Below are 25327 nucleotides of genomic sequence, written 5' to 3'. Positions count from 1 at the left end.
TCGGGTCCTCACTGGTCTGGAGTCCATTACCACCAGAACTGGGTCCAGCGGCCCCTGTGTGCGCCAGCAGAACCGGCAGTGGATCTACTAAAGGACCAGAATCTGGCAGGAACCCGGGTGGGACGTTACATAACCATTTTTATGTTTTGGTCCGGCCCGTCTCAGGCCTGATGGAACCAAAGCTCTGCTTTTGGTCCAGGTTTAGGCCTCAGAGGGGTCTGGTTCTGAAAGACTGAAGATGTTCTTAATACGAGGGTCTCAGAACTCTGACCCGATCCAGCTCTGGACCGATACCGAACTAGAACTAGCTCCCCAATATTGGAATATGGTTCTGGTTCTGGTCCATGTCTGGTACCGGTTCTGCTGCCGCTCAGGTTGTTAGCTGAGGGCTGCATGTTGCTGAGAAGGTTGTGAGTTCAAATCATGGCCAGATTCAGTTCATGTTAGCATCCACTTAATGCTAATAGTAATAATGCTGATCATAAGGTTAATTAATGATAACGAAGCTAATAATAATGCTAATAAACAAAGCTTATAATATGGATAATAATACTAATTTATAGGGCTAATAACAAGGGAGATAAGTCTGTTAATGATAAAGCTAATAAATAGGGCTAATAATACGGTAATAATACGATAACAACAACAACAACAATAATAATAATAATAATAAGTGTTATTATTATTAATAATAATAAGTGTTATTATTATTATTATTATTATTATTATTATTATTATTATTATTATTATTATTATTATTATTATTGTTGTTGTTGTTGTTGTTGTTGTTGTTGTTGTTGTTGTTGTTGTTATAAATATGGAATCCCAGAACCTCCCAGACCTCTCAGGTCCTCTGGTTCTGCTCTGTGGTTTTTATTTTGTGGCGGTGGATCTCCACCTCTGCCCCAGACCGTCTCATCAGGCCACTGCAGGGAAACCCGGGAGAAGTGGAGAACTGCGCCCTCTGCTGGTTGAAATCAGAGAGAGAGAGAGAGAGAGAGAGAGAGAGAGAGAGAGAGAGAGAAATATGTATCACACTCCATACCACTAGGTGGCGGTAATGATACTTTAAGGTTTTTGCCAACTGCCAATAGAAATCAGGAAGGAATTCTGAACGCGAAACGATTCTGATGCTCCGCGGAGCGGGTAGTGTCCGTGGTTCGGTAGTGTCTGTGGGTCCGGCACCGTGTTTCCGTGGATTCCGAGGCCGAAATGCAGCGCAGCAAGGCGGCTGGGAGTGTGGAAGTGAGGCGGGTGATCGGAGCTCTCTGCCGGCTGCTGGCGGGGCTCGGTGTGGATCCTGTCCCCGCGCCGGAGGCTTTCCGACGGGCCAAGTTTGGAGGAGGACCCGAGGTGGGCTCAACACGGTTTTGTTTTGTGGTTTCGCTCGGTTCAGCTGGTGCCTACTAATAATACAGGCACGTGTTTATTGCAGCGCCATGAAGACAGTAAAAGATAAACATTGTAAATAATCTGAAGCCTAGAAACTGTGGAAGCACTAAAGTGCCAACATTTACGTATGGCAAGCAATCAATGCAAAACAGGAAACTGTTCAGACAAACACTAAACCAAGGTGATGACTTTAAGTTAAAATTTCAGAAAGTTATTTCATTTCAAAATCTAAGTTCCTTCATCTGCATCAGTAGTCATCCCACTTGTCAGCCTGCAGCTGGTCTCCTCTTTCCTTCTCACTGCCCAGGCGCGCAGCAACAAATCCTAAGTGACGTGGTGAGAAACTTTAATGCTCAAAGTGAATGGGAATGTTTGCATGTTGCTATGGAAAAACGAGCACTAAATGGAGTTTGGCTACACCGAGGCTCAATCAGAAGAAAAAAGACGTTTGTAGCACAGCTACCAACATTCACCTGGATTAGCATGACTGTCAGAAAGCTAAAAAAATAACCCAAACAATAATTCAAGTCTTGGAGCTGCAGAGTCAGACGCTGGTTCTGCTCCCGCTGTTGGACCGCCGCTACTGGTGGTGATATTTCAGACGGAGCCGTTGAACCTCAAAACAGTGAACTCTCACACCGAGCAACTGCTGAGAGCTGCAGCATGTAGCTTAAACAAAACAAAATATTTTACATATTAAAACGTTCGCTACATCCTAACATAAGACAGATAATCTCTGATAAATAATCGATCTCCTCTGCCTCCTCCTGGCATGCTGCAGGAACACCAGCAGCTCTTTATGTGTATCTGCTTCAAATTTCCTTCATGCTTAATAAAAATGTTCAAAACTGGTTTATAAAAACAATAAGTGTCTAAACTTTTCCAGTCAAGATGAAGACATTTTTGCTGATCTCCATTTAGAATTATTGGTAGTAATAATAATAATAATTAATAACAATAATAGTAATACTGGGATATTACACTGACTGCTCTCTTCATACCAACGGGCTTTGACTGGTTCTATTAACTGGACCTGCTGCTTGTTTTCCTGCAGGATTCCTTCTTGCTGCTGCTCTCCAACATCCTTCAGAGGTCAGGGGTCATTTCCTCTAAGACCATCTGCCAGCCGACGGGAGGTCAGTCTGCTCTTCATCCTTATTGCAAGGTCAGAACTGGGTCAAAACCGAGTCAGAACCAGGTCAAAACTGGGTCGTGTCTCGGATGTAACTGGAAGTCCGTTTGCACCGGCCCTGACCCAATTCTGTTTCCCTTCAGGGAGCAGGGAGCTGGTGGCGGCGGGCCTTTGGCAGAGCGGTTACCATGGCGACTGGACTTCGGGTGGGCCCAGTTCCGACCCGCTGCTGGCGCTGGGCTGGCTGCTGGCCCAGGGAATTCTGGAGAAGCTGCTGGCGGCTCGGGCCGCCGAGCTGGACCGCATGCTGTTGGACACCAGCCCGGCAACGACCGGAACCAAAACTTTAGAAGCCACCGGGCCGGACAGCGTCTCGCTGAGGACACTGCAATGGCTGATGGGACGTCTGAGACACCAGGGACGGACGCTGCTGTCCACCGCGGGAGGACAGACGCGAGCGCTGCACGACGTAAGGAGACACTTGTCCTCTGGGGGCGCTGTCCCTCTGTGTATAGTTGTTTGATGACATCACTTAAGCCCCGCCCACTCAGAGGACACAGTGAAGCTTATTGGGCGACTGCTTCAGGCTGTGCTGTGTCCATTAATCCATAGTATCCACATGATGTGTTCAAATGCCAATTATTCTCCAATCATTCGCCACTGGACAGGAGGTAACAATAACTTCTGTCGGATCGCACTAGCAAAGCACATAATTCCCACTCTAGATAGTAGCCACAACGGCCGTGCACCGGCGCCCCCTGTTGGGCCGTCTGACCAACACCAGCAGGCGAGGCGGGTGGAGCAGGAAACTGCTGTCGCCATGATGGAGAGGCAGCTGAATATTAGTCAGAAAATCAATTAGTAGCCTTGAACAACAGGTGAGCTATAACTTCACTATTTCTTCCTCAGGTACTTTCCACCAGCCAGGTTTGCTCTCCCGCTCCCCCTGCTGGCCAAAGCTCTGCGGCGCTGACAGAGGTTTGTTTAAAGCATCTAAAGCAGGAGGGCTCAAGTCCAGGCCTAAAGAGCCACTGGCCTGCAACTTTTAGATGCTTCCTTACTCCAGCAGACCGGGGTCAGCTCTGAACAGGCCTGGTAAAAAGTCATCCATTTGATCCGGGTGTTGGAGCAGGGAAGCATCTGAGAGTTGCAGGATGGAAATTCTCCAGGACTGGACTTGAGCTCCGCTGATCTAAAGTGTAATTTCAGCCCGGTGATAAACTAAAAGAAGGAAATAATGTTCCTGTGTCAAAGCTGTGTGTTTGTACCTGCTTCTGGTTCTGCTGCTTGGGAACCATAGAAGTCTGCTCTGGTTCTGTCAGAGTCTCCTCCGTGGTTTGGGTCAAAATCCATGAATAGAGGCTAAAACTGGTTCTGTGGGGGTGAGAACCCTAATCACGCCACCGTGGTGTGATTAGGGTTCCTTCCCCAGGAGGCGCCTGGTTTCCTCTGAGCGGTCGGAGCGCCGTCACCGCCCAGCGGTTCTGGCTGGAGCGGTTAGAACTGGGTTAGGAGCCAGAGCGCTGCTGCTGGCTTCCTGGTCACCTCATCAGAACCGTTGGTACCTGAACTGATGTGGGTCGGATGGTTGGTGTCTGTGGTGATTGTTGCACCTTCTTTCTTGTCGGCTGGTTCTGGTTCTGGGTAAGAAGCAGACAGGAAGTTGGACTCCAGTCTCCTTCTTCTTCCTGTTGCAGGACAGCGTGTGCGTCCAGCAGCTCTGTGATATCCTGGAGGCGTACCTGAGTTGGAGACGGGTCGAGGACATCTTCTGGACCTGGATGGTGGGTTGGTTCCACTTGTTACTGGTACCAGAACCCGGGTTCTGCTGCTCAACTCATCGGGCCTGTGTCTCTGCAGGACAGCGTGGCAGACCGCCGTCACACCGGTCCCCACGCCGCCACATCCTTCCAGGGGCTGGGGATGTGTCACCATGGCAACCAGGGGCTGGCCCAGCTGGAGCAGGTGCTGATGAGGTTGCCCATCACGCAGGTACACAGCGTTAAAGTGTTGACACCCAGTTTTCAGCCCCTGCAGTTTCTGCTGTAGAAATCTGGTCATCATCTCGTTACAAACCAACACAACTAGAACCTTCCAGACAGCAGGAAGCAGGCAGGAAGTGGAGGCCTGTTGCGATAAACAATGAATCAATTAATCACACAATAAATTAAAACTATTGACCTGATTTTAATTTATCAGCTTTATCGGTTCTTCCGCCCTTTTTCTCTTTCTGTTGATGACACTGAATGAAAAAGGCTCAACTCCGCTGAGGGTCATTTGGACATTACAAGATCTTGTAATGTCCAGCGCACACTACAGGATCTTAGAGTTGTTGGCCGATTGTCAGCCCATTTTCAAAACCTGAGAGATCACACATTAGCTGACAGAATGTGTGATCTCTCATATCAGCTGACCCTCAGAAGATCCGACTCCGCAGCTCAACGTTGATATGACACGGACAGACATGGACAATATGTCCTAGTCTGTCCTGCCACCTTTACTGCCTGTTGCTTTAAATGCTGCCATTAATGGGCTTAACTGCTGCCTGTGTCAAGGGTCAAGGTTAGGCTCACCTTAAACCTCTAGAAAGGGTTTATGTTAATAAGTCTCTGTTTAATAATAGATGACAGAATCAGTTGGAAATCTCATATTAAACATTTACAGAATAAACTAAGTAGAAGCAAATTGATCCTGGCTAAAGCTAGACATGTTCCGAATAATAAATCCCTTCATTTTCCATTTAACTCTCTGATTTTGCCATATTTAACATTCTTCAGAGGTATGAGTTTCTTCATCCATTTCGAGCATGTTAAGATTACTGTGGTACAAAAATAGTCTTCAGCTTGTTCTTGTGCATGATTCTATATAACAATCATGTTCGAAATAAATACATAAACGAATTAATTAAATCAGGATTTATCTTATTTTCTCCTAATAATTAAAGTGTAGAAAAGCAGCCAGAGCCCCCCCTGGTGGCTGCAGGCCGAACTGACCTGGTGATTAACGGGTCGCTCATGCTGCTGAGGTTAAAGGTCATCCTCAGTCATGTTAGAAAATTAGTTATCATGGTGTGAATACTTTATTCCTTTATTAACTGGAATCATGGAAAAAACTTTTCCTCCTCTCCAGGAAACTGAGAGTCTCCGGGGTCAGAGGTCAGAGGACGATCCAGCTTGCAGGTCTCCTGTCCTCTCTGTTCCCTCCGTCTGTCAGGTGTGGCGTCCCCGGCTGCAGGCGGGGTCCCGAGGGCCGCCTGCAGCCCCCCCGGCTTTAGCGCGCCTCCTGCAGGCGGAGCGGCTGCTACTGCGGCACAGAGCGGCAAGGCGTCTGGCCAACAGGAAGCGACTGCGGCTGCTGATGCGGGGTCTGCGGCGGCAGGTCTTCGTCCCGCTGTAGGGGAGGAGCTATTGGTGTTGATGGAGAGTGGAGCGGCGTTCGGATCAGAACCGGTTCCTCTGCTGGTCAGAAACCTCAACGTATCGCTACGTCAACTGGTCTTCTGGTGCCATGGCGATCACCATGAGAACTGAACTGCATCCATTTTGAAGTGATTCTAAATGGAAGACAGGACTTTACTCCAGAAATGTTCGGTTCTGGGAAACTCTACGACTAGAGTGGAAAGCTGAGTGGAAGGAAAAAGTTTGGTGGATGGAGGTTCTGAATGTTGTGAACAGAAATAAATATTGAAATATTTCATCTGGGGAGGAATGAATGTTAGAATATCTGAATGTTTTGTTTACATGTCTCAAAAATTGAGGTTTTATTTTCTGATGGAGTCAGAACCAGAACCTGTGGAACGTCCTGATGTGGACCGAATGTCTGAGCTCCAAACTGACCGTTGAACTCAACCTGATCAACCTCTGGAAAAGTTTGGGATGGAAAATTAGCAAGAAGACTAAATGTGTCGATACTAGAAGCCGACCACCAGGGGTCAAACTAGAGCTACGAAATTCTCAGCAGAAACACGGAGAATAAAAGAACATGATGCCAAAAATCTTTTTTCACCTGGGAGGCTGCGGCCAGAACTTAAGACGGTCCAGCTCTGGATCCACAGAGAACCGCAGTTCTGGTGCTGTAACTTTGGATCCGTCCAGATAAAAAACTTCTACGTGCTGTAGAGCAGAAATAAAGCGTTTATCTGTTTATCACGAGCCGCAGACCAGCTTTCATCAGCACATTTGCAGTCTTTATTGACGTCATCTCCTCCACACCAACAACCGCCGTCCACAACACGCAACAAACGGCCCCAGGTGACATCAGGAGTTCACCACCAGCAGCTTTTGCATGTAGGAGTTGAGCCACTTCTGTCTCTCCATGGAGGTGAGGAGTTTGCTCTTCTCCCTGAAGGCGGTGTCGTCCGCCACCACCATGTTCCTCTTCACCATCCGGGTCCCTTCTGACGCCCACTGCGCCGGCCAGACGCTGGAGACGACATGGACAATTAGGGACATTCTGGACGTTTTGTCCTGTCCAGCAGTGTCAGCCAAAACAGATTTACTTTCATAAGTGGAGCATTACACACTTTTAGTGTAATTTACACTAACAAAGTGTGTAATGCTCCACCTGATGTTTCATGTAGACGGACCATTTGTAAACATGCCAGATGAGCGCGACCAGACTGCAACAAAAAAGCCAGTTGCCATGGTTACCTGCCTTGTCTTGCTGTTTTAACATTAGCTGTTATGTTGCTGTGGTAAAATAAGTTATGCTTCCAAATTGACATCAGTGAATGAGATGCATGCAGGTTAGAAGACAAAGTGTGGCCGGATACTACGCACTATTTTAAAGTACTTCTGTTCCGGTGAGATCCGCTCGTTATGAGTCAGTGGCGATTCTAGCCCTGTTTTAGGGATGATGCCAAACAGGGCATCACCGTTTAGCACCCCTGTCACCAAACAGCGATGCTAAAGAACCTTCTCAGCACCCCTGAATAGGTATCGCCACCCGTCCTGTAAAATACGGAATCGTCCCATATTTGGTCGTTAAATGAGCGTCCCGTATTACACTAAGTTTAACAATAATGGCCAAAATAAAACACAGGAAATAAGCTCACGGGAGCTAAAGGACCCCAGAACGCTACGGACCGACGCCGAACGTGACGGTTGCCTAGAGACGGACACTGCGCAGCCGCGGTGAGCTGCTATCATGACTTACTGTTTTATTGGTGGAAAAACTCAATATCTGTCGTCAGTTTAAATATTCACCCTGCTGAGAATTTCCTCATTTTGTAGGGGGGGTAGAATCGGCAGTTTTGAGGCAGTTGACCAAAATCCCGGACGATTTTGAAAATCCCCTCGGACATTTTTTTAGGTCTGAAAAGTAGGACATGTCCGGAAAAAAGAGGACGTCTGGTCACCATATTCTGTTTGGACCCAACCCAGACTGGTAGAAACTGGTAAGCGCTTCCTGAACACCAGGGGGCAGCACAGAAACAACCCAGACCTGCAAGAAGCTGGAAAAAAATCTAATAAAACTGAATTTTTAAACCTTTAAACGTAAAACTTTGAAACTCGACAAACGGAGATTTAGGAGAAACAATAATGTGGGATGAACAGAAACCGGCTCGGTTCTACTCATTCATCTGCATCTGGGTTCAGTTGTTCTGTCTACATTAAGCGGCTCTTCTGAGGATGACTGATGGTCTGATTCTCATGCTGGCGCCCCCTGCTGCTCCATCTACGGTATTTATTGAATCGAACTAGAAAAAGTCTTTTTTGGGTCGATTTCCATCATTTTATCTTCTGGAAGTTTGACGGCAGGGAAGTGACCAGAAGCTGCTGATCAGGTCGGTACATAGAAACGCTTCATCTAGAAGTTTTAAACAGTTTGGGTTAGAATCTGGCTTCGCTACCTGGCCTCCGGACGCTCCGGTGCGAACAGCCAGGTGTCCCCCATCAGACCGGCCTTGCTGTCCGCCGGCGCCGACAGCATCTGGATGTTCCAGTCATGGAGGGAGATGGACGGGAACAGGACATCCCAGTCGTCCCGCTTCGCTTCCTGCGGATCTTCAGGATTTCTGGAATCACAAAGATGAAACCTTGGAGCGACGAAACGGGATAAACAAGTTTTAAAAAGATTCAACCTGACGTTGAGCTCACCTGAGAGGAAGACGAGGCTGAGGGAACGCTGAGGAAGAAAGGACCAGAAGCCAGATGAGCAGGAAGGACAGACGAGACACTGGAAAAAGTTCTGACATCCTGGAACACAAGGAAACCTCCTGAGACAGCTGAGCTAATCTGGCCACAACATGTCATTAGATTAATTCCAGTATTCCCAGTGGATCCAGCTGGTCCAGGTCTTTATCCATAAAACAATTTCTAGGTGTGACCCGGGTCGGTGGATATAATGTCCAGGTTCATCAAACATTTTCTTTAATTTCATCTTGAAGATCTGAGGAACAGCACCCCCTTCAGTCGCACCGCGGCCCAGCAGGACTGCGTCCTTTTCCAAGGTGATTTAGTTTCAAGAATTTTACAGAAAAATGAAAAAATATATATCTATACGTATATAGATACATATATATATTAAAATTAAACTAAAAACTTGAGTTTTGTTGCATGTTTTTGATCAGAACATCCAAACACCAGAATCTTAAGGGACCAGAACCCAGGTTAGAAATCCAGAACCAGAACTTGGTGCTTTCAGAAAGTCAAACTAACCAAATTAAAATCAGAACCGGGAGGGTCTGGTTCAGATTCTGATCCAGAAGAAACCATGCTTACCTGCTGCTCAGAACCAAAACCGCAGAGTTTCCACCGGTAGACTGGCAGCAGAACAACCTGAACTGGACCGGACTGCAGAGCCTGCAGCGTCCCGCTTATATGTCTGCTGATCCCGGGGAGGTGGGGGGGTAGCTCCCTCCACAGAGCAACAGCCTGACGACCGCTGGAGCTCGTTAGAGTCTACTTCAATCAGAGTGGAGTTGCTGCAGCGTCTACCTGCCTCCACCCCCCAACCGCCCTGACCCGCCCTGCCGGGTAATGAACATCGTTACTCAGCTGCAGTGCAAACACGTTTCATCTCCTCTCAGCAAATACAGAGGAACAAAACTCTAGTCTGGACGTCTTCAGACTGATAACCAGTAAGGGTTAGGGAAATATGGAGTCCGGCTTCAGATGAGAATCCGACATGGAGAGTCTGCAACGTGTAACGTTGACTTGGTACGACCAGAACCAAACGGAGCTCAACCTTCTCTCTGGATCGGGTTGGTTGTTTTTAAGGCTAAACTCTCCTCCGGTTTTTGGACGTGTTGAAAATGTTTTTGTTGCCTTCATGCTAACGCCACAGCAACGAGCCAACATTCCTCACCTCAGCATGCTCAACGCTAAAGACACTGACAGCATGACCTTTTCTCCACCACCATGATCTCCGCCCTCAATGTTGGTCCATTATGTTCTTTTTTAAAAAAGAACATAATGGTAAAAGTAACGTCCCTGATTGCAGCCCAGTAGGACACTGGGAAATTCACCATCCCAATACAACGGAACCATTGAGGACGGGCCGACCCGCTGAATCCTGTTCAGTTCTTCAAATGTTTTTACCATAAATCAATAAAAATATATAAAAACATATTTATATCAGTAAACGTTTCTGCAGAACCACCTTAACAGCATGTTTCTGCTCGTGGGTCACTTCCGGGTCGGGCTGTGTGCTGAATATTTAGAGCAGCCTGAACATCGTGTTGTGTCCAGCAGCCATGCTAGTAATTGGAAACAACTAAAGGACGGAGTCGGGTGCTTTAGCCATCAAACCTCCAGATATAAAACCTGGAAGCGTCTAAGAACTTTGTTTTGAACCTGGTTGGATTTAATGACCTGCAAACAGGAAGCAGAAGCTTTAACAAAGACACGGCGCGGTTTATTTTTCACAGGATAACAAGCTTCAGGCCTGACTCACTCCACATTATGCATGCTGCCTTCATTTCCATCGCTGGAGCTCTGCTCCTTATTTCACTGAAGATGAAACGTCTAACAGGACGACTCGTTTCCTCTGGAGGCAACTTTACTCCAGACTGTCAGACGGCTACTGACCACAGGAAGGACTTTCCTGTTCTAACGTGAGCTAGTGGGAGCATATAGATATTGACTAAGAAGGCCCGGTTCTACACCACCCAGTTCTTCACCACTGGGTTCTACACCACTGGTTCTACACCACTGGGTTCTACACCACCCAGTTCTTCACCACTGGGTTCTACACCACCCAGTTCTTCACCACTGGGTTCTACACCACCCAGTTGTACACCACTGGGTTCTACACCACTGGTTCTACACCACCCAGTTCTTCACCACTGGGTTCTACACCACCCAGTTCTTCACCACTGGGTTCTACACCACCCAGTTCTACACCACTGGGTTCTACACCACCCAGTTCTACACCACTGGTTCTACACCATCCAGTTCTACACCACTGGTTCTACACCACCGGGTTCTACACCACCCACTTCTATACCACTGGTTCTATACCTGGTTCTACACCCAGTTCTACACCACTGGGTTCTACACCACTGGGTTCTACACCACTGGGTTCTACACCATCGGGTTCTACACCACCCAGTTCTACACCACCCGGTCCAATACCATTTGGTCTTTTTGTGTTTCTATGATGTAACTCAGTTTGAAGCGCCGTGTTGCTGAAATAAACCTGATCAATCGATCAATCGGCACCATCAGGGCCTGTGATCGGATGACATCAGCACCCAGGTTTGGACCTGGCTGTGGCTCAGTACCAGTGAACCCTCCTGGACCCATTCGGTTCTGACTGCACGGCGTTTCGGTTCTGATGGGACAACGCTTCAGCAAAGGCCCATAAACCGTTGTCAATACTCGTCCAGAACTTTGGTCCAGTCATCATGTCTCCAGTTCTGACCCGTTACTCAGACTCAGAGACACGTGTTCTGAATTAGAATCCAACGTGCGTCGGAACCAGAAACAGACCCGACATCTGGAAATCCTTTCACCTTTGACCCCAAGCTCCACAGGATGTGGCTGATGACGACGCGCAGAGGGGCCCTGGATCAGAACCTTTCCCACTTGTGGTTCTGGACCCGTTTCTGACCTGTAGTGCAGCAGAACTAACAAAAACCTGGAAGAAAAACTTTTCTCAAAAGAAATTTATGAAATCAGAAAACAAAATTTTAATTTCTAAACATTTATTTACACAAAACTGCAGATTTTTTTTAAACAGAAATTATTTCTAAATATTTTTAAAACAAAATAAAGCAAAACAACTTGAACATGAAGAAAATTAAATTAAATTAAAAAGTTCTGTTGAGCTGATCTCACTATGGTTCTGATACCATCATCATCATCATCATCATCATCATCATCATCATCATCATCATCATCATCATCATCATCAGAAGAAGAAGAAGAAGAAGACCACCCTGTCGTTTCAGCTATGACGTCAAAACAAACAAACCCACGTGATCTTTTGGTTCGGGCTCGAGCAGAGTGGGTTGTGTCCTGTGTGGTTCTGGGCGGTTCTGTTTTTAAACACGCTGAGCTGAACCCCGCGGAGGAACTCAGTTTAAACACCCGAACCGGTTCGGAAGGGTCTGCTGCTGAAATGTGAAAGTTCGGATCCAGAAAGATAATGGGCATCACGTTCACGCGTGGATCCTTTTCCACGATGGGACAGACACCTCAGTCCTAGGCTGAAGAACCGGGACCGGGTTCGGTACCGGGGAAAGCTCGGAGCAGAACTTTGGGAAGTATGAACCCGAGAGACGCGCTGCGTGTGTGGCTGCTGATCCTGGCAGCAGAGACCAGCTGTGGGCTTCCCACGAACCGGAACACGGAGTCCAGTCCTCAGGTAAACCTTCAGCTCAGCGGAACCTTCTGGTCATTCAGAGCGAGAATGACCTCTGGGGTCCAATTTCCGAACCTTTCCGCGGTCCAGATTTCCGCTGATCGTTCGGTTCTGAATGCAAAGCGGAACCTCCAGGTTGAAATGTGTGTAAATATGACATGACTTATTAAAAAAAAAAAAATAGACTTGAACTTTTCTTTTAATGACATGTTAGCAGCTGATCCTTCAAAGTAAAAGTTAAATGATAAACGAGCAGCAGCCTCAGAGGTTCTGCTGTGAAACTCTGAAATAAACCCAACGGGTTCGTCTGGTTCCGAGTCTTTTCAGTAGGAATCACTGCTACCGGGTCAGAGGGGTCCAGTCAACTGAACGCTGGTTCTGCTCATCATTTAACAGCTTTCAGCCAATTACAAGTGTTAAGAATGCACGTTTAAAAATGTATTAAAAATTCATCACTTGAGGTTGGAATGCTATTTTCTCTTAATATCAGACCATAATATATCCATAATTGCTTTGGCGCCCCCTGCAGAGCGGCGCCCCGAGGCCCTGAGCCTGCAGAGCCACTTTCTGGAGGTGGAAGACATCGACAACCAGTATTTACCAGTTGGTGAATTAAAAACAACCAGTAGAAACAATTTGGTTAATTGACGAGAGTAAAGAAGGCTCAGCAACATGGGAATGAAAATGTTTGGTTCACCTGGAGTCAATAAAACTATCAGAACAATGGATTGATGCTGAAATCAAACATTTTTTATCGTTTCTCATGTTTTTTTCACACATTCTTTGAATCAGTTTCTAAATTCTCCAGATTTTGTTCCAATCTTAAAAGAATGTATTTCAGAGTCTCTAGAACAGCTGATCTGGACCAGGCGTGAGGCAATCCCATCATCCACCTGAGGGTGGCGCTGTCCTCCCTTGGTGCTGACTGTGGAAACACCTTACTGTCCAGGGATGCTGCTTCAGGTCCAAGGTCATCCGTCCAGGTTGCCGGTTTGATCCCTGCTCTGTCTGCCGTTGTGTCCTGGGTAACTATGGTAACTGTGGCTACTATCTGGTAGCTCACCACCATCAGTGATGAGAACAGGACAGCTGAGGAGGTTCTCCTGACCCACAAGATCTGAATGACAAATCTGCTCTAAAACACAGAAACAGATTTTATTTTGGTGAACTTCTCAGGGGGCCGAGTCTGGAACCCTGGGGAACACCCCGCTAGCTGCTAGCTCAGGTTGCTGGTTGAAGACGCTCTGTGTTCGCTAAATTGACGAGCCTCTGGTTCTGATCTGGAACTTGGACCCAAACCATTTTGACCCAGCTGCAAGAGGTGAAATGCAGAGTTCGGCTCAGAAACTCGAAGCCTCCAGCTGACGCTTAGAGGAAGTGAAGCCCCTCCCCCAACATGCCTGGAGCTGCTCGGCTTTAACCGTTTAGCTAAAAATACAGAAACTCGACCCGGGAGACGGGCCGCCGGATCGCAGGACCAGAACCCTAGCCAGAGCAGCTCAGGATCTTGCAGCACATCCTGAGTCCAGGAAATGTTTCTGCTCTGTCAAAACTCTGATTGGGTCAGCGCTGAATCCAGAACTTCAGTTCCTTCAGGACCGGCAGAGAAAGTTCCTCCAACAACCCCATGTGTCCAGAAGATCCTTTGTTGTTTCAGCCGCTGCCGTCGGTCCAGCTGAACCTTCGTCTCTATTTTGCAGATGAGAGCCGAAGAGCAACCGGATCATCCCAACCTGGAACGTCTTCAGCAGGAAAACCTGCTGCAGACGCTTCCTCTTCCATCTTCTTCCACTCCCACACGCCGCTGGCCCCAGCAGCAGGACCTCCACCCATCAGCTGCACCCGAGGGGGAGGAGCCTGGAGCCTTCATCCTGGATCTGAGGAACTTCCCTGATCTGGCCAACGCTTATTTGGGCTCCCAGAATCCCAACATCCAGGTAAGAGCGTCTGCTTGTTCTCTGCTTTGGAAAGGTTCTGGCTTCTGAGCCGTAGAGACCCGGCGGCACCAGACGGAGCTGGACCCGAACCCCGGCAGGAAGAAACACCCAACCTTTACTGGAGGTCAGAGGAACTGGTGTGTTTTATGTAGATCCTGATCAGCTGGAGGTGACTCGGTGTTCTCCGACTCGATATCAGTGCATCTCTTCCTGCAGTGAACAACAAGCCTCTTTCATTCAAGTGGAGTCTGATCTTCGTGTAAACTAACCTGCAGCCGCCTGCATGGCCCTCCTCCACGCTGAGATTACACCAACATGTCCGCCAGAGGAATCTGTCCCATCCTGACCTCTTCTGTCTGTAAACTGTAGAAAAATCTCAAATGCAACAAACGATCTGACTTCAGATCAGTTCTGGCTCTCTGGACGGTTGAAGCTGCTGAAAACATGGAGGCGGCGCCGGTCACAGAGTTCCTGGCGAAGACAGAAGTCTGTTGTTCTGTCTGGCCAGAAACAAGCCGAGCAGCAGGACACAGACGACTTGAGGAGGTTTCAGCACCTCCGAGGTTTCACCGTGAAAAACACGGAGGTGTGGTGTAGCCTGCATTCAGGGTGGAGACCCACTGAGGTCCAAGGATGGAGCTTTAATCGTCAGATGGACCTTAGGTGGCGCTACCTGGTGGAGTTAGCCGGTGCAGCTAGCTGGGTCGGTGCAGGTGGAAAGCGCTCTACCAGGCTCTGCATCTTGAGAGATTTCATATCACAGCAGTCACCAGATGGATTTAACTCCACAGCGCAGTGAGACGTCGAGTTCTGGAGAGAATGGCTGAGTCAGGTTTCCCAGAAGACTGTTGGCACAATCATTTGTGTTACAGTGAGCAGGACAAGTTTCCTCCTGTAAAGTTTAGATATTTATCTTTTCTGGCCATTAAGGCTGATTCTGAATGGTTGCTTTGAAGTGACCTAATCAAAGTCTGGTTGAGGTGAATAACTGCAACCTTCAGCAGCTGCTTGTTCCTGGAGGGACAGCTGGTTCTGTCCCAGGAGAGGAATTTGAATGAATGAAATCTGAAAACACCTTTTCCTGTTTGTTCAGGTGACCTTTGACTTGAAATATTTAAAGGGTTTTCCCAATTGATTGTTGGTTAAACTGTTAGAATAGATGGAGCTGATTAGCATCTAGTACTGCTAGCACATCCAGGATGTTTCTTCTTCCAGGTGACCATTGAGGTGATGGAGGACTCCCAGACTGAGGTGGAGATGGACCTGGCCAAGGAGAACCAGCGGAGCGATTGGTCCGTGTCGCCGTCGGAGTGGATGAGCAGGAAGCTGTTTTGGCCGCTATTCTGGGAGAGCGGGCTGGCAGGAACCGGGCCAGAGGACTACGGCTACGACCCGGCGGAGGCTGTGCTGGGCGGAGTGGGAGCAGACGGCTGGAGCGAAGAGGGGGAGACCAAAGATAGCTTTGGTGAGACGTTTCAAATGCTTCTCCCCTCGATCCACCACAAGGTCTCATCTTTAAAACACAAATAAATCAATGAAAATGAAGGCAGGCGGGGTGAGACAGCAGCGAGTTGTCCCATGAAGCCTGGAGCGGCCGGTCCTTGACCTGCAGATTAACTGCAGCTGGAACAGAAATCAGCTGTGATTTATTCCTGCAGGACCAATTGAGTAAGGAGAGCAAATAACCCGGCAAGCAGAGAAACATCCAGCTCTCCGGTCTCGCTCTGCCGGCTCCTTTCTCCTTAATTGCTCCCCAACTGAGGGAGGAATTTACGACGTGAGCTTCAAACGGCCGGCCTCTGCTTCAGGTTTTCACCGCCCATCCATTTGTTTTCAGAGAATGAAGAGTGGAGCGGCTGGGCCCCATGCAGCACCACCTGCGGACCTGGATCTCAAAAACGGACGCGGCCCTGCGGCTACGGCTGCACAGCAACAGAATCACGCACATGTGACCTGCAGAGCTGTTCCAGTAAGACACAAACCAGTTTCTGGTCCACTGGGGATAAATCTGTCTCCACAGCCTCAGATCTTCTCCTGATTAGAGGCGACGCTTCATGGTTGCCGTCAGTCACGTTTCTGTCCGTCTTCGTCTCTTAGGCGCCGTGGTGTCAGAGTCCGAGGCGACGTCGCTCCACCAGTTCAACAACACCGACTCCAGTATGTATTTGTTTTGTTTCACCCTCATGCTGAACCCTCCCCTTCCAGCTCCAGTCTCAGGTTTATTGGTGACATACAGCAGCTGCAGAAAATGATCGTTTTTTTCCCATGTCACATCAGGAGACTCATGAACCTCAGACTGGTTTAGAGTAGGTCTGTCACTGGATTCTCTGAGTCGTGTAACTTTTATACGTGCCTCTTGTCCTCCATGTTTGAATTAAACAACTTCAAATATTTTCATTTATCTATGCTCAAACTATTACATCAAATTTAACAGCATTACATTCGCAAACAGAGTTACAATTCTAGATTTATGGTCTGTGTTAAAATGTTAGCATTTCTGGGGCCTGAAACTCTGAGGGGCCTTAAACAGCTGCTTAGTTTGCATCTTCCTTGGGCCGGCTCTAAATGTGATGTTTTCAGATCTACGGACTGATTACTCCAACAAATATTCTATTTATTTTGAAAGTCAGGCGTTGGCCTCAATTTCTCCCTTTTTGCTCCATTTTAGTTCTTCTCATTGATTGGCTGAAGTGGCTGAAAAATGTTTAAACAACGTTTTTCTGCGACTCCCTCCAGGTTCCTGAGTGCAGCTGAAACCCCGACCAGGCTAACTGTGATGTCTCCCACTCAGGTGTGGACAGCTGTGAAAAGTGGCTGAGCTGCAAGAACGAGTTCCTCCAGAAGTACCTCCACCAGGTGCTCACCCAGCTGCCCTCCTGCCCCTGCTCCTACCCCTCCGAGGTCGTCTACGGCGCCATCAGCATCCCGGACCGCGGGCTGCGCAGGACGTACCGCTGGAGAGATGCCAGCGGACCCAAAGAACGGCTGGACGTCTACAAGCCTTCGGCCCGGTTCTGCGTCCGCTCCATGCTGTCCTACGACAGCCCGACGCTGGGGGCCCAGCACTGTTGCTACGACGACCGGATGAGGCTGATCACACGCGGCAAAGGCGCCGGAGCGCCGGACCTGATCGGCGCCGAGTTCTCCCCAGAGCTGCATTACCAGGTGGACGTCCTGCCCTGGATCCTGTGCAAAGGAGACTGGAGCCGGTTCCACTCAGCCAGGCCGCCCAACAACGGGCTGAGCTGCCCGCAGAACCCGGCCGAACCGGCGTTCCGGACGGAGCTCAGAGAGGCCCGGGAGTACTGAAGGCCAGTTCCGAGAGACAGAACGACCCGACCAAACCTGAAACCATCGGACCTGAGCAGCTGTGTGTGCGTGTGTGTGTGTGTGTGTGTGTGTGTATTTATTATCCAGGGAACATTTACTATCGATGACATTCGTATCATAAAGCGGCTGAACAGGAACCATATTATGGTAACTGTAAAATGTCATCATCATTATTATTATTATTATTATTATTATTATTATTATTATTATTATTATTATTATTATTATTATTATTATTATTATTATTATTATTATTTTACAAGTAAACACACATTTGTTTCTTTGTGCTTTGGCGTTTCTGTGCTGATGAATTTCTTGGCGAAGCGACAAAATGGAGTCGTTTCCCTCGGCCTTCTGGTTGGTAATATTCTCACCTCCAGATGTCATGAGACTCTGAACGTCATGGCGTGGAGAGCATCGCAGTTTCCCAGGTCTGGCTTATAACCATTCATTTTAGCTTTTAAACTGGTGATACTGGTCCTGTGTCCAGACAGAGGGATGATCAGTAGAAGATCCTGCAGGTTCCACTTCGTCTTCCTGACATGGCGCCTCCTCATCCTGTCTGTCAGACTGACAGGACGAACCACGGAGCTCCGTTACGTTAAAACCACATCTTCTGAGGTTGGGATATTTTTCCTCCAACAGGTTCCAGAGGAATCGCCTCAAACCCGTCCAAAGATGCTGGACTGGATTTTATTTCAATGTCATTTGTAAATGTTAGCGCCTCATTTTCCAGAGTGAAGCTAGAAAGGTTGAAAAAAGTTATTATTTTGAATACAGTGCAGAATACATACAAAGGACGTTCAAGGCAGGTTAAAATCAGCAGGACCTTCAGTGTAAGAGTCCATCACCTTCAGCGTGATTTCTCAGGACTCTAACCACAGAGCCCCGCTTTTAAAGCCACAGGCTCCGCCCACAGGAAGTCCAAAGAATAAATAAGCAATTACTTCTAACTCAAATGAACTCTTAAAGTATACAAAATAATAATAATAATCAGAGAAAAATAAATAAACTTGTAATCAAAAAATAAAAAACTCAGTGCAATAGAAAACGCTCGGTATGTTCTGATGACGGCTTTGGAGAGGTCAGGTTGAAGCAGCCCGTCAATGTGGATCCAACGGTGTGTGCTCGAGAAAGAAGAAGAAAACATGGAGGAATTTCACCAGAGGATAGAGATAGATGATAAATGCGACTTAACTCAGAACATGGCAACAATGGAAGTGACTGGAATGGTGTGGATTGTACTGACGAGGAAGAGGCGGGTGGTCAAAATGAAGAAAAAGAGCGGGAAAGGTGGAGAAAGGTGGTAAGAAGGAGCAAGCTGCTGAAAGAAAGAGGAAAAAGAGAAGCGAGGAAAGTACAGAAGACACTCATAGTCAAGGCATTGGGGAAAGAGCAGAAGAATAAAAAAATCCAACTATGAATGTTACAGTAAGATTTGATGAAGGAGAAGAAGATTAATCCACTTAAGTTAACAAAAGCTCTTAAAGGAGAAATTAAACATGCTAAAATACTGAGAGACGGAAATCTTCTGATTGGATGTAATTCAGAAGTTCAGGTGGAAAAGGCGAAGAAACTTGGGTGGGTGTGAAAAGTCAAAGTTAGAACAGTTAGACTGGGTGAAAAAATAAATAATGGAAGAAAATGAATTATTACAGGACTGCCTTTTGTAAATATGAAAGATTTAGTTGGGAATTTTAAAGAAAGAAACAGGGAAGTAAAAGGAGAACGAAGGCTGAAAGGGTGGAGTTTGAAACAAAAGAAGTGCCAATGGAGGTTTTCTGTGGTTTGATAAGATAAGAAGGTCTGGAGACCATGAATATGGAAAATGTGGAGTTGGAGTTAAACCAAAGTGCTGTAGCTGTGGAGGAGAGCATAGTGTCGCTTTTTGGGGATGTGAAGTGATGAAACGGCAAACAATGATACAGAAAACAAAAGTTATGCAGAAAGTAACATATGCAGAAGCATGTAAAATGGTTGGAAAAGAGAAACAACATGGAAAATCTTTGACAGGAGAACAACAAGTAATCCAGAAGGTTATGGAAATGGTTGAAAGGAAAATAGAAGAGGACAAAAAGAAAATGGCTACTTTAATTGCAGGAGCAATAAATGCAACCTCAGATATAAAATCAAAGATGGAAAGGATTTAGATTATTAAGGCAGCATGGCATTGATTAGATTTGAAGAATATTAGATGGGAAGATATTGGGGGAGAAATATGTAGTCAAGCAAGTCAAGAATAATTTTAATCTTACAAAGGATTGGTCAAGATTTTAAACAGTTTATTTATGAGCAGAGAGTAAAACCTGAAATAATCAGTGTACAGGAAACTTGGCTGAAGCCTTTTTTGGACTCAGTATCTGGATATATTGCAGTGAGATAAGATAGAAAATACGGAAATGTGGCTGGGAGTCTTTCTCTGATTGAGGAAGGTATTCCATATAAAATAATTGATTTGGAGTCTGTAGGGTTGAAAATGGGTAGAAGAGAAGGTAATATGGATTATAATTTTTTACAATCCCTGTAATTTATAAGTAAGTATGATTAGAAAGATATCAAATATCGCATTATGGAGAAGGTAGCGTCTTACCACCATCAGTAACCATGGAAACAGTGCCACTCCGTCATGTAGCCTAGCTTGTGTGGGAAAAAAAAAAGATTAACGTCTCGTTTTCTGTACGTTTTTAAGGCTGTTTATGACACAGTGACATGAATCATGTGGTGTGAATTCAGAGAAAGTCGGTAATTTGATCCACACTCCAGGCAGGAGGAGCTACAGGTCGGTTTCTGTTTCAAATAAATCCCGCCGTCTATGAGCCCCAGCCAGCTGTGCTGCCTTCACAGACAAATCAGCTCGATTCCAGCAAGTAGAAACCATGAATAAACTGACAAAATCAACTCGGAAAAACAATTTTAGCCGCTCAGTTCAATACTCCCAATTCTCACTTCCGCTCTACATCGTGGCCTTTTGGATGACCAGGGGAACCAGATCAGAACGGAAAGAACCGGATCTGGAGTCCAAGTATCTGGAGGGAGCCGGACTCCGGTCAGATCCGGGAGCTTCAGCTGCTGCAGGCGTTCAGATGAATTATGATGGCCAGAGGTTTATCTCAGGAGGAAGATTTCTCGTCACATGAAAACGTCTCCATGGTTACAGTCGTGTTGTAATTATTTTACTCACTCTTGCTTACACCAGTAGGTGTGCAATTACATTTCAATTGTTTACAGTTTACTGTAAAATCGTCAAACATATCAAAGCTTTCAGGTTCGAATCAAAATGTGACTTTTTTTATTTCTCCAAGTCTGTTCAGAGATTCATGTTTTATCAACTAATCTTGTTTTCTTTTTCTAAATGTCTTTCCTCCCTTTGCATCGCAGAGAGAACCGCTTAAAGCCGAGAAGTCCGACCTGCAGAGGCTAAAATAACATGTGGGAAGTGATTTAGTTGTTTCACAGTAATGCCTGAGGGGCCAAAAGTCCAGCTGCAGAGATCATCAGCAGGGACCCAGGGCGTCTTTAAACACTTCGTGCAGTTTATTTCAGCCCAGAAACAAGAAATGATAGACAGCACACCCAAGACAACTGCAAAAGCAGCAGATGTGAAGGAAAGATTTAAAGCAGAAACTGTGAATTCAGCAGTCTGTCCTCCCTGACAGCCAATCCAAACGTTTGAGAGGAGCGCAGCGTTCAGAGACATTCATCACAAACCCCAGAAAGAACCCGAGCGCCGATTCACAGAAACCGACCGAGCCACAGAACCAGAACGGCTCCGGGAGGAACAACGCGGCGCGTCTGTTTCCTACTTCACAGTTCATTTAATTCAGTTCAGTTCAATTTAATTCAGTTCCTGATCAGGGGGACATGGTTGCCACGGCAACGAGCTCAGAGACCTCAGTGTCAGTTTGGGTCCAAATCCACAGTTTGTATTAAAATGTGGAATTGAACAGGTTTGATCATCTGCAGGACATCCTGACCTCTAGGCTCAAGTGGCAGACGAAGAAACTGGATTTTATTCCAGCTGAACTGGTGAATGACCAGTTGGGCCGTCTGGTCCAACCAAGCAGACCAGAGCGCCATCGCATCACTAAATGCAGATGCAGAAACATTCTAGATTCTGCATCATGCTGTGTGTTTCAGAATAGATGTAAAATTGTTTTTACTGGTTTTTGAAGTGTTAGTAGTTCCAGTCCATATGAAGCTACCGGGATCCTCAGGATAAACTCTACCAGATCTAACAGAACGGGCTCAGAATGAGCTGAACCGGGTCACTTCCTGGTTCTTCTCCCTATTCTTAAGGTTCCCCAAGAGTCAGCAGAACAACGATTGGAAATATTTTCAATTAAACTAAGACAATGTTCTGTTGGTTTGATTATTAAGAAAAACCTTTTCCTGTTGATTTAAATGTGGTACATGACCTTTAACCTCAGAGCATAAAGCTTTCACAAACCTCACTGAACAAGCTTGACTCTGCCAGCAGAAACATCTTCATCCGAAGAGGCTGACCTCTTGACCCTCCGTAGTGTCCCAGGCTGTCTAAGTCTCATTTACTTTGTTTTTCTGAAAGCGTTGCCTTCATCCAGAACAACCTGGCTGCAGAGACACCAGTCCGCCCGACCTTTCACCTTCATCTCTGTTACTGTGTTTATCTGACTTTATGGCTGTCAGGGGTCAGCAGGGCAACATGATGTCAGGAAATCCAGCTGTTGCTGAAACTTAATGAGAAGCAAACATTTGGCTGTGAGGGAGGCCTGAGGACGAAGGCAGCGACAGAAACAGCTCCTGTTTTTCTTTGCAGACTCACAGCTGGAGACTCTGAGGACGGAGCGGATCAGAGAGACCAGCAGTAAACAGTAATCACCACAAATCACTCCATGGCGTTATCTTTGTTTTCTGACCGGTTTAAGTGACATGAACAAACCTGAGATCTGCCGCCACAATCAAAACAAGAAACATCTGAGTTTAATTTTCAGAACCAACAGGGGGGGTTTCATTTTCCATCATGTCTTCCTGCCAAGGATCTGTTAGTCACACACTTCTGAAAACTAGGAAGGTGTTTTATTGCTGCGTTGAGGAATGAAATTTTGCAGAGCAGACTGGAGTGAAGCTACAGATCAGAAGGTGTGTGAATGAAAAATGACGTATTGCATCCCTGAACAGTTTCATGAAAAATGAAAGGAAGTGTCTTTCATGTCTGCAACACTTTCCAAACTCTGCATCCATTTCTTCCAGCATAGATCACATTTCCCCTGAGTGGACGCCTGGTGGAAACCACTGGTGAGAAACGATTTTACATCTTACCCAACAGCTAACGGTTGATGCTATGAAGCTTACCGGTCTCTGTGGCTCTGCAGGTCGAGCGGTTGTCTTGTGATTGAGAGGTTGTAGGTTCAATTTCAGCTTTAATCCCTTGTTGTGTATCAATGGGTGACTGTGACTCTGGTGCAAAATGCTGTGAGTGTGAAAGAGCTATAAGTTCAGTCTTATAGGTCTTCAGACTGAACTTATAGCCTTCAGAGCTACAAAACTCCTTTTGTGGCAGTCAGGGGTCAGCAGGGCCCTCCACTTTCTTGTTTAGCGGAGAAACACAAGAACGTGTTTAGCGGAAATGGCCTGCGCTGTAAACACCTGTCCTCCACTGCAAGGAGGCAGCTGTTGATGTTAATTTGATATTTGGAAGCTGAACAAGGGTTTATTTCGGTTTGAACGTGTGAGACTGCAAGCCTACACTCAGTCAACAAGTGCAATGCTGACATCTAGTGTTAGGAAGCAGAAGTGACTGAAGGAAACTGATTAGTTTCTTTTTGTTAGAAACCAACCTACAATTTACGAGGCAACTTTGAATTTGTGTAGCAACATAGATTATTTATAAGAATACTGTTTAGATCCAAAAATCATAATTTTTATAAAAAAATAGTACTTATAAATACATACTCACTTTCAGTTATATATTCTTTATTTTGATTGTAGTCTTCTTTCAAGGTGTCATAGATTTATTTTTATTGGCCGTAAAATAGCCCAGAGCGTACACAGATTTTGGAAACCCGAATAATAATAAATTACTGTTTACAGATAATGGGTACCGGGTGTTCAAAATATTAATCTTATATTGTGTGATGCAGAAAAAAAAACAAAAGGAAAGGAGAAGTCCAGGCCCCAGCGAGGATCGAACTCGCGACCCCTGGTTTACAAGACCAGTGCTCTAACCACTGAGCTATGGAGCCGATACGCTGCGAGCTGCCAACGGCTGTCGGTTAAACGGTGAACGACGGACGGTGTGTTTCACTGTCCAGTGGCTCCGGAGTCCAATCCTCTGTTTCATCAGTGGAGCTGCTTGTTTCCTTAACTTCTGTTAAACATCCTGAATGCTAACACCTTCTACCAAGAACTAAAGTAATTATTGGTAAATCCTTCTGCAACAGCGCCCCCTGCTGCTCAATCGTCAGCAAAAGTAACCGCTGGTCCTGACAGTGTGATGAAGCTACGTCATCATCTTCAGTTAATTATGATTATATGAACATTTTGTTGTGATTATTAGAGAATTGGTTTCAGATGAAAATTAAAAACTGGAAACAATAAAATTATTCTATTTTAAAGGAAACAAGGAAATGTAAAAATATTTTTATACATGAATCTATAATATATGAAAATATAAACCATGAAACTCCAGCGTGTGTATAACGGAGCTCATATCCTTCGGTTTATATTCTTCTAACCCATCTCTTATTCTTAGTTTGTTTTATATGTCCAGGGTTGTAGAGTTTCTAGATGACAATAAAGTTTGTGCAGAATTAACTTGTAAGACAATCTGTAGAAAATTTGTTTTTCCTGCAAAAAAGTTGTGAATGCTTCAAGCTGAAAGTTTTTGCTGAGATTTGCTGAAGAATTTGAAGTCAACTGTAAAAAAAAGTTGCAAGAATGTGAGAAATTTGCAAAAATATTTTAAAAGGATATAAATTCTTGGCAAACACCGCAATTTTCCTGACAGGTAGAGCTTTTCTCTACGGCTTTGTTTCTGAAAAGTTACTCCAGAGGTTTGCTGCACACTTCAAGAGGAATTTGGTAGATATTTCCTCAGGGATCGGCATGTAAAGTAGTTAGCTTTCAAAGAGAACTCAGTTTAGCTCAGTTTTTCCGAGCTGTTGAGATTTTTAGTAGATTTCAGTTGAGCAAAAGCTGAATATTGTAATAAGTGTAAAGTATTAATATCAAAAGTCATAGCCGTGATTTCCTTAATGAGCTGAATAATTTGAAAAGTGTGTGGGTGCCAAAAAAATGTTGGATATAAAATGAGATAACAGAGAAAGTGTTTAAGCATCAGCACTGATAGATGATCCAACAGAACCACTGGAAAACTGTTTATCTGACCTCATCCAGTAGAAACAATACCACCATCTCTAGTCCGTTCCTTCAACTTCAGGTTCTACAGCCTAAAAATATTAAATTAAATTAGTTTCACAAATTCAATAAGATTCTTTGTTTACGGCTGAGCAAAGTAAAAACCATACATTTATTTTTAATTGAATGAAGTGCTGAAAACACACCAAACTGTGACTTTAAAACCTACAGAGGTGTTTGTGTACTGCTGCTCTCCTTTGAGATCTTCCTGTAGAGCAACGGCGCCCTGCAACAGGCAACCAGCAACAGGCAACCAGCTGATGTTCTGCTGCAGGTGTTGGGAATCGGTTGGTTCTTTGAGGGGGTTTTTGTCGCCTGCCGCTTCCCTCTTCAT

General features: G+C 45.9%; 3 protein-coding genes, 1 long non-coding RNA gene and 1 other non-coding gene across 6 annotated transcripts; 3 read left to right on the top strand and 2 right to left on the bottom strand.

Annotated features, from left to right (window-relative positions):
- Nucleotides 1–1082: 1082 nt before the first annotated feature.
- On the top strand, nucleotides 1083–6220 carry tedc1 (tubulin epsilon and delta complex 1). Its single transcript, XM_044142094.1, has 7 exons — nucleotides 1083–1353; nucleotides 2447–2528; nucleotides 2668–2993; nucleotides 3434–3502; nucleotides 4222–4308; nucleotides 4385–4516; nucleotides 5654–6220. Exons 1-7 carry the CDS (start codon nucleotides 1213–1215, stop codon nucleotides 5918–5920), a joined length of 1104 nt encoding a protein of 367 aa, XP_043998029.1. The 5' UTR covers nucleotides 1083–1212; the 3' UTR covers nucleotides 5921–6220.
- A 469-nt stretch (nucleotides 6221–6689) lies between these two features.
- pth2 (parathyroid hormone 2) lies at nucleotides 6690–9901 on the bottom strand. 2 transcript variants are annotated; one of them, XM_044142095.1, is made up of 4 exons: nucleotides 9247–9901; nucleotides 8623–8721; nucleotides 8376–8540; nucleotides 6690–6946 (listed from the first exon to the last, which is right to left on the bottom strand). In XM_044142095.1, exons 2-4 carry the CDS (start codon nucleotides 8718–8720, stop codon nucleotides 6781–6783), a joined length of 429 nt encoding a protein of 142 aa, XP_043998030.1. In that variant the 5' UTR covers nucleotide 8721; nucleotides 9247–9901; the 3' UTR covers nucleotides 6690–6780. The 2 variants fall into 2 exon arrangements, with proteins under 2 accessions (XP_043998030.1, XP_043998031.1); XM_044142096.1 differs by lacking the exon at nucleotides 9247–9901 and having other exon boundaries at nucleotides 8623–8973.
- A 2040-nt stretch (nucleotides 9902–11941) lies between these two features.
- On the top strand, nucleotides 11942–17790 carry LOC122845714 (isthmin-2-like). Its single transcript, XM_044142093.1, has 6 exons — nucleotides 11942–12334; nucleotides 14032–14268; nucleotides 15484–15733; nucleotides 16106–16237; nucleotides 16366–16425; nucleotides 17060–17790. The coding sequence occupies exons 1-6, from the start codon at nucleotides 12236–12238 to the stop codon at nucleotides 17575–17577; spliced, it is 1296 nt and encodes a 431-aa protein (XP_043998028.1). The 5' UTR covers nucleotides 11942–12235; the 3' UTR covers nucleotides 17578–17790.
- Nucleotides 17791–20551: 2761 nt separating this feature from the next.
- LOC122845715 lies at nucleotides 20552–21956 on the top strand. The gene is made up of 2 exons (XR_006373111.1): nucleotides 20552–20863; nucleotides 20977–21956. It is a non-coding gene; the product is annotated as an uncharacterized LOC122845715 (long non-coding RNA).
- Nucleotides 21957–23746: 1790 nt separating this feature from the next.
- On the bottom strand, nucleotides 23747–23819 carry trnat-ugu. The gene has a single exon. It is a non-coding gene; the product is annotated as a tRNA-Thr (tRNA).
- Between the last annotated feature and the right edge of the window lie 1508 nt (nucleotides 23820–25327).

The sequence above is a fragment of the Gambusia affinis genome, linkage group LG16, assembly GCF_019740435.1.
Source record: "Gambusia affinis linkage group LG16, SWU_Gaff_1.0, whole genome shotgun sequence".
Taxonomy (NCBI): Eukaryota; Metazoa; Chordata; class Actinopteri; order Cyprinodontiformes; family Poeciliidae; genus Gambusia; species Gambusia affinis.
Note: the sequence above shows the minus strand (reverse complement) of the source record. Positions and strands in the feature narration are given on the sequence as shown.

Bases quoted from the DNA above. Each gene is read 5' to 3' on its own strand.
- tedc1 (XM_044142094.1), top strand. From the start codon at position 1,213: ATGCAGCGCAGCAAGGCGGCTGGGAGTGTGGAAGTGAGGCGGGTGATC. The intron at 2,529-2,667 runs GTCAGTCTGCTC...GTTTCCCTTCAG, and splicing joins CATCTGCCAGCCGACGGGAG to GGAGCAGGGAGCTGGTGGCG. The intron at 4,309-4,384 runs GTGGGTTGGTTC...GTGTCTCTGCAG, and splicing joins ACATCTTCTGGACCTGGATG to GACAGCGTGGCAGACCGCCG.
- pth2 (XM_044142095.1), bottom strand. From the start codon at position 8,720: ATGTCAGAACTTTTTCCAGTGTCTCGTCTGTCCTTCCTGCTCATCTGG. The intron at 8,541-8,622 runs GTGAGCTCAACG...TTGTGATTCCAG, and splicing joins CAGCCTCGTCTTCCTCTCAG to AAATCCTGAAGATCCGCAGG. The intron at 6,947-8,375 runs GTAGCGAAGCCA...TGTCGTCTCCAG, and splicing joins CCGGAGCGTCCGGAGGCCAG to CGTCTGGCCGGCGCAGTGGG.
- LOC122845714 (XM_044142093.1), top strand. From the start codon at position 12,236: ATGAACCCGAGAGACGCGCTGCGTGTGTGGCTGCTGATCCTGGCAGCA. The intron at 12,335-14,031 runs GTAAACCTTCAG...TCTATTTTGCAG, and splicing joins ACACGGAGTCCAGTCCTCAG to ATGAGAGCCGAAGAGCAACC. The intron at 16,238-16,365 runs GTAAGACACAAA...TTCGTCTCTTAG, and splicing joins TGACCTGCAGAGCTGTTCCA to GCGCCGTGGTGTCAGAGTCC.